The 7,526-nt window shown below is 53.1% G+C and overlaps 3 protein-coding genes across 3 annotated transcripts; all 3 read right to left on the bottom strand.

The window, feature by feature from the left end:
* Positions 1-1,528, bottom strand: J4E82_005260 (uncharacterized protein; the record flags this gene model as incomplete). The annotated part of the gene is made up of 2 exons (XM_051731527.1): positions 1-1,445; positions 1,507-1,528. 2 exons carry the CDS (start codon positions 1,526-1,528, stop codon positions 1-3), a joined length of 1,467 nt encoding a protein of 488 aa, XP_051588717.1.
* A 2,331-nt stretch (positions 1,529-3,859) lies between these two features.
* Positions 3,860-5,143, bottom strand: J4E82_005259 (uncharacterized protein; the record flags this gene model as incomplete). Its single annotated transcript, XM_051731526.1, has 1 exon — positions 3,860-5,143. One exon carries the CDS (start codon positions 5,141-5,143, stop codon positions 3,860-3,862), a length of 1,284 nt encoding a protein of 427 aa, XP_051588716.1.
* Positions 5,144-5,526: 383 nt separating this feature from the next.
* On the bottom strand, positions 5,527-7,287 carry J4E82_005258 (uncharacterized protein; the record flags this gene model as incomplete). The annotated part of the gene is made up of 1 exon (XM_051731525.1): positions 5,527-7,287. One exon carries the CDS (start codon positions 7,285-7,287, stop codon positions 5,527-5,529), a length of 1,761 nt encoding a protein of 586 aa, XP_051588715.1.
* Positions 7,288-7,526: the final 239 nt, after the last annotated feature.

Genomic DNA, 7,526 nt, shown 5'->3' with positions numbered 1-7,526 from the left:
TTACAACTCGCTCTTGTTGTTATCAGAGAAAGGACTCTGGTCCCTCCTATTTGAGACGGTGCTGCCGCGTTTCGATGCTGACGCTTCCTCTACAATAGGCGTCATCGGTGTGCGCAAGCCTCGCTCAGTATCGTACGAGGTGATACGCTGCGACATCATCGGTCGTGGCGGTTCGAGCGACGAGCTGTCTGTGAAAGGACTTCGGTCCTTGGTAGGTGTGCTATCCTGGAACTCAGTGTATTCTGAATCACGGTCACTGCCCGAGTTACTGCGAAGAAGGGTCTGTCGCGCACGCTTGTGATCATCGTCGGAGTCGTCGCCGGAGTCGGATGCTAAGCTTCCCCTGCGTGCACGCGAGTGCGCAGCGCCGTCATCTGATGAGGCTGTTGAGTAGCCGGTGAGTGGTCGCGCAGAGGGTACGAGGACTTCGGGAGTGTTGACGAGGGTTCGGTCTGCGCTGTTTGTCGAGTTCGAGGAGCTCTTGGGTGGTGTGATGTCGGTGCTCTTCTTCTTGGTGATGTTCAGTGCTCGGACAGGGCCAAGTTGTGCGGTACTTCGGACGGAGTTTGCGGGGCTGATACCAGGCATGTGGATTCGGATGGGCTTTACAGTGTGCTTGGGATCGATTTGAGGTACGGGTGGTGTTTCCATGCTTGGAGTCTCTGCGGGACTATTGGTCGCAGTCGACTTGACGCTGACGACAGCTGCCTTTCCGCGTACGATGGTCTGAGCAGGGAGTGGAGATACGATGGCGTTTTGTCGGTACATGGTCGATGCAACGCTGCCTCGTTGAGCGAGACTTGGGGCGATACTTGTGCGGCCGGCGGTGCTGGAGGACATCATCGAGTCGCGGAAGTCAGGAACGAAGAAGTGCTGGTCGGCGGTCGAGTACGGGGTGCTCATGCCAGACGAAGGCGACATGGCAGGAATCGGAGGAACGGGCGGAACGAGCAGGTCGGGCGATCCGGGTCCTGAGCGGTTCGTGACACCGGGAATGTAGGCGATTTGGATGATGTTGGAGGCACGGGTAAGGACGGACGAGGCCATCGAGGCAACGGTGTGTGTAGATGCGCGCGCGCTCCGCCGTGACTGGAAGTCGTTGTCCACCTTCTCCTGCTGTGACATGTCCACATCTTGCCATTCACTCTGTTGTGACATTGGCCTCCTCTTGCCCTTCAGACAGTACTTCCATACGACGAATGTGAGAATGGCGATGAAGGCGACGCCTCCAATGACACCTCCGGCTATGGCGCCGACGTTTGGTTTGCTAGGGGCAGCATCGCCTGCAGTGGGGTCGAACTGGCAGCCTACGGAGGCGCACTGGTCGCATGTTCGTGAGTTTTGTACGCAGACCTGGTTGGCAGGACATTTGATGCCCTCGCACGAGAGCGGTGCCTGTTCACATGCAACGCATCGCTTTTCTATCCGGAAGACGTTTTCCGCGTCTGGCATCATGTTAGTTTTCTGTCAGATGCTGTCATGTCGCTGCAGGGTCGCAGATCGTACCTCTGAGCGCACGGATAGACATGGCAACGGTGGTTGGGGTGGTTAGGGGATCAGCAGCCCCAGGTTAAGAAGCAATGTGCGACGCTGTCGGGCTCTGTCTGTGTCGTACTGCGGGAAAAGAGCACGGTGCGACGCTTCTGGGTGTTTTGCGTGTGTCTGGTGACGGGGGATAAGGAAAGAGCGATGCAGCGGACGGCGGTAATAAGGACGAGCGAGCCGGGTGCGAGTGGCGGCAACAACGGCGAGGCGGACAGGAATAAGGCGAGCAGAAGGGTGTATAACGAGTGACTAGGAACAAAGACGGGCTGCGGGCGACGCAACAAAGAAGCAAAAGGCGTGATGCGGCGCAAAGGTGGTGAGGAAACCTGAGGACGAGGGCGCAGTAGCGTGGTAAGATGAGCGTGTGCCGGCCGGCGCCTTTGGTCGGGTTGCGTGTTGGGGGTGGGTCAGGGCCTGGCTCGCTGAGGAAGCCGCGCGTGTTTCGTCCCTTCCCGCTGGGGCCAGAGGATGAGGTGTGCAGGCGGGCGACAATGTCGATGTGCACAGCAAAATGTCCGAAACGCTCTTCTTTTTGTCGTTGCCTCAGGGTAGCGATGGTGTTGCCGCCGACTCGAAGCGTTGCGGAGGGGAACACGACGATATCTACCTGCTCTCTTTGATGCAGCTGACTGGCACCAGAGCCACGGCCATTCTTGGTCAAGCCGCCCTCGTGGTGCATAACCTTAATCTATTTTTTGCAGCCTTAGCCGTGCCTGCGAACGCCTGCCCCAGCATCAAAGGCCCATATCACCACTTTGCACCACATCACCCGTACTCGTGCGCCTCTCACTTCTTTCACCACGTCTTGCAGAATGCTGCACACACTTGCACCCCATCTGCAGCCGGTGCTGACCGGGACGTCGCTGCTGGCGAGGTACGCGGTCGCTGCCGCTAGCAGAGCCTCCCCCAGCCCTTATTGGCCCTTCGTTCTTGGGTAAATAGCCAACCTGTGCGTCTAGATTCGTCTCTCCGCAGGGCCAATATATCGAGCATCCACCTTATCTCCCACACACGTGCAACGCCTTCACCAACTCATGCTACTGGATACTAATGGCATTTGCTGACCCATTCACGGCGACACCTCAGATTCCGCGCAAGCCACTTTCAAGCCTCAGGATGCATGTATCCTTTCCCACAAACATATCCACCCAGCTGGCCGAAAGCTCCACCCGTCTGCAACACTTCCTCTGGTTGAGCACCTGTCAAGCCCATTGCAGCCGCAGGTACCGCAAGAATGCTGCCCGCCCATGTTGCTCGGCAGGCTTGTCGGACTGCTAACATGCATGCGAAACACGACCAACCACGGCCGTCCATTTTTATCCTTTTCTGTGGGGTTATTCCGCATCCGCCCTTTCATTTCCCTTCGCCAACCAGTCAGACCAAGGGGTGCGAAACTTTTGTACCACAGTCTTCTGCTATTGTAATGGCTGTGTTATGGGGTATCCCTTGCACTACCCATCGGTGATTATCTCCCGTTCAACGCTTGCTGATCGCGAACGGTCGAGACCGCTACGATGTGACGCTGAACACTCATGGCAGCTTTGCCGTTGCTGACATCCGAGATTTGCTCGACCATGATATAGGTGTGAAGTAATAACAGTCTTGCTGAAATTTTATCACCACAGTAATCTCCCTTTGAGCTGTCCGTCATGTAACACGTACATTACCCGAATACTACCATACCGGTGCCGCACAAAGTTGTTTGTACCCATGGGTTCCTAGATTGGGCTCTGACAGTGGACGACTTACTTTTGAACTACTTCATGCTTTGCAGGGAACTGAGCTGATCGGCTCTGCGATCTGACCCACTTCGCAGTAACGGCCGAGGCGGTCCGTCACTGGTTCGCAATGCGAAACGGCTATCGGGCCACAGCCAAAGGTTATCACACATCGCTCGCGATCCTCGGGGATGTACTACTTGCACGGCCACCTTCGTCATTTGTCTTAAGGTCGCACCTGCCATACTTCTTTCCATGTTGGTGTCATTCTGGTTCGACATATAGGTTGGCAAAGTGTGTTGATATCAAAGTTTCTCAAAGTTGCTCCACTGCATCGCTGACGATTTCTCTTTGGCCCAGATGATATACATGAGAAGCAAGCCAATTTGATAGAGGGTTTCTGTTCTAGTCAGACGCTAGCTATTTAGAATAGACGTACTTGTGCACCTGTCTGGTTATTGCACGTCATACACCCGATGCCAGTAAGCAAATATGAGAGAAGAAGACGTATATTCGAATCTTCATCAACTCTACCTAGAAGGTTCACAGCCTCAGTGCAGTATCTGTTAGAAGTTTTACCTATTGTCTGATGTATTTTACACGCTAAACCCAACAAATGGATATACAACAGCGACCATACCCCATGGTAGTTCCGGGGGTCGCTCCTCGATTTCGCTAATGGCGTCGAACAACTGGCCCCGCCAGTCCTCGCCAACACAGCACAACCCTCTCTTTCCTTTCAACCAAATGTTGAACCTGTTTAGGGTGAACATGTTGCCTAGAGAAAAATTATCCAGCTTTGGTAGAACATCCTCTGACGAAGCGATAGTGCTGAGAAGATCCATCCACGTAGTAACCTCATCAGAGAGACGAATGTTGACCAGACTAAGAGTAGCAAGCGTCTTCTCGGATGGCTGAAGAAAAGCGAGAAGATCTTCCGCCGCCTGTATACGCATAGTCGACAGTTTGCACATCTCCAACTTCTCAAACCGACAATGTCGTGCCATCTCCCCAAAGACATCGCCATCCAAACTGCTATAGCAGCTGAGTTCCAGTCTCTTCACATTCCGCGCCTTGGCCAGGAACCGTACTACAAAAGGTGCGCGTGGAGCCTCCAATTCGAAACCCGAGTGTGAAGACCGCAGATCCCTCAAATGCAACTGCAGCGTACCTAGCTTCTCGAAAGCGTAGTCGAAATGGCGAAGCGAGGGTGCTATATTCTCAAGTCTTCCGATACCCACAGCACCAAATGTTTGCACGCTATCAAGTTTGATGCTGCAAACTTGTATCTTGGACGTCGCGATAGCAGACATGGTGGATACGAAGGGCCGAGACATCTCATGCTGGCTGCTCTTACAGTATCGTGTTGCAAATTTGGCGTACCTATCATCCATGCCTTCGTACGCAAAGGTAATGGACTCTAGCTGCTCCAATCTCTCGAAGAGGCTTACTAGGCACTTCCGATCGAACCTCGTTTCGCTGAAGAAGGTAGCTATATCATCTGCTATCTTGCTATCAGCTGCCCACTTTTCTTCCAGACCACGGGTGGCTGATACGACTCCGTAGGGCGTGGATATACCCTGGGTATTTGAGATGTGTGTTTGTGTTTGCCAGAGATGAATCGAGTGGCGAGGTGTGGCGTCTACGATGAGATGTCGCAGGCCGTTGCCAAAGTGTGAGTGTGAAGTCATCTCCTGTAATCTAGAGAATGCTTCTTGAGTCCATTGTAAAGTGTGTTGGTAGAAGAAGCGGTCTTTGAATACATGTGAGGTTTGTTCGCTGAGAGATGAGCTGGTGAGACGGAGGGAACAACTGGTTGGGAGGTCAAGATAGGAGGTTATGTGCTCGATCAGTTCGGTGGGAAGATGTGGTAATGCCATGGATTGGGGTACTGCTTGTTGTAATAGGTCTGGTACTGATAGTGAAGCAATCAACGAACGTTCGTGTAGTATGTGGAGGCAAATAGGCGGGGATCCCGATGCACGTTGACGATGCACTAACCATGTTGGGTCTCGTACATGCATCGATTGGGTATGCACAATGTACTATAGGAAATGCTACTGAACTTCAGGCCAGTACTGTCAGATGCCTTTGGTATTGAAAACTCGGAAGAGAGGCTAACTTCCGAGCACATTTGGTATGTACATGTGCAGCAGCATAAGCAGCACAATGTCATGTCAGCTTCGCGCCTGTCTCCCACAATAATCGAAAAGACAACATTGATGGTACTATCTTCGTTCGTTTCCATCATCCACATCTTCACCTAATCGCTGTCTCCATCGCTATCGCTGTCGCTGTCACTGTCGCTGTTGCTGCTCTCTGACGAGCTTCCGGAGCTAGTTGTGCTCTTCGCAGGAAGTTCGTTGTCAGATCCTGACTCTGAGTCGCTGCTAGCTTCAGAGTCAGAGCTATCATCATCGCTACTGTCCGAGCTGCTCTCATCACTAGAGACTTCTGTCCTACGCTTTCTCTTTCGCGCGATCGGTTTCGCTGGCTCAACATGCTCCACCAGCGGATTGATGCTTGACTTCGGATTCACGGCAGGTGACACAGGCGCAGCGCGACCCAAAGCGTTAAGGAGCGCTTCCGCTCGTCGCCTTTGTAGTCGTCGAACAAAGCCAGGGCTGTACTCATGGTTCGCGAGGTCTGTCATGTCGCCCTCTGTCTTCCTCCGTTTCCGCTCCTTAAGAATCCGCTCATGCTCTGCGTCCTCCTGAGCAACCTTCTTAGCATCAGCTTCGTTCATCTGAGCGTCTTGCTCCTCAAGATCTTTGACTGTTGCTCTGCAGCGTTCACGTAAGCGATCGATTACACCAGCTCCCTTTAGACCAGCGACATATTCAACTAAGGCGTCAGTGTGTTCGTTAGGAATGCGGAAGATGTTCAAGGCGTTGTCAACAACGTCGTTCTGTTTCGCTTTGTTGAACTTCCAGTTGTCGCGATCGTTGTAGTACTGTGTAAGGTAGGCAATATATACGGAAGGATCCTTCTTTTTGCCCTTTGGCGCTGGCGCTGGCGCTGGCGCTGGCGTTGAAGTTGTGCTTGCTTCGACAGGCTTGTGTGAAGGCTTTGGTGTTGGTTTCTCTTCAGATGTAGTGTCTGCTGTTTTCGGTTTAGGGGCTTCTTCTGCTTCTGCTTCTGCTTCTGTCGTCGCCTGCTTCTTGTCCAATTGTCCGTTCCTTCTAGCAGTCTTCTCTTCCTCAGCGATCAGCGAGTGTAGAACAAAGTTAGAGACTTCTGGTGGCTGAGAGACGGCTCCAGTTCCTTTCTGCTCAGCAACCCAGGCTTTAAAATAGTCCTGACCAGTATTGCCGTCAGACTTTTTGGTGTCCGGAGTAAAGGCGACAGACTTTCTTCGGTCCGTTAATGGGGGTGAACCTGAAGCGTCTTTTCGATTGGATTTCTTGGTAGGCTTCTGCGGTGTCAGGGTTGCGGTGGTGTCGGTGTGATCCAGCTCTGTGGAAGCAAGTAAAGTTGGGTGCGCTGTCGCGTACGCCGGCTCATCTGGTGAGGTAGCGGATCCGTGCTTTGGACGCGCCTGAGGTTGAGAATCACCATCCTGAGAATCATGTTTCTCTCTCCGGCGTTTGACTGGCTTCTCTTTCTTCTTTCGATAATTCGAATCTCCTTTGATTGGCTTGCCTGATGCTGGTGCTTCCTCCATGACAGCATCTCCCTCAGCACCTTGAAGGATTGGAACAACGGGAAGGCTGTGGCTGACGGCTCCGTTCACCTCGCTCTCGGCAGCATGGTTCCGGCTCTTCTTAGCATCCTGTTGATGGTCGTCGGCTGGCTCATGTTGGTGTTTCCGCTTGCCAAGCTTTGAGGATTTGCCATTTACGGCAGGCTCATCGGATGGAACAGATGGCTCATGAGACGTCTCATGCGCACTATAGGCTGTAGATGGTTGTGGGTCGGCAGAAGATGTTTGTTGTTCAGGTACGGCGACTCCGGACGAGGTTTGGTTCTTCAGGGCGAGACCTAGTCGCTTCCAAGCGGGAACTCTGGCGCCGTCTTGAGCCATGATCAGATGGGGAATATGGATATCTGTAACATTAGATGCAGAGGTTAAATCGCATCGCGCATGACCGAATCAGCTGAAGTACAACGTCTTGCCAGTATGGAAAGGTCGAATGAGAGGTCGCAGGCAGAGAATTTCGGGGCTGATGCTAGGAAGGCACAGACCAAGTGACGGCGATCCCAGAGCTCCAGGCCACAAGCAACGCGTGTAGTGACAGCCAACGCCGACAACCTCGCCTTCGA

Source organism: Alternaria postmessia (assembly GCF_024291825.1).
Source record: "Alternaria postmessia strain BMP 2775 chromosome Unknown scaffold_27, whole genome shotgun sequence".
In the NCBI taxonomy this organism is placed as follows: domain Eukaryota; kingdom Fungi; phylum Ascomycota; class Dothideomycetes; order Pleosporales; family Pleosporaceae; genus Alternaria; species Alternaria postmessia.
Note: the sequence above shows the minus strand (reverse complement) of the source record. Positions and strands in the feature narration are given on the sequence as shown.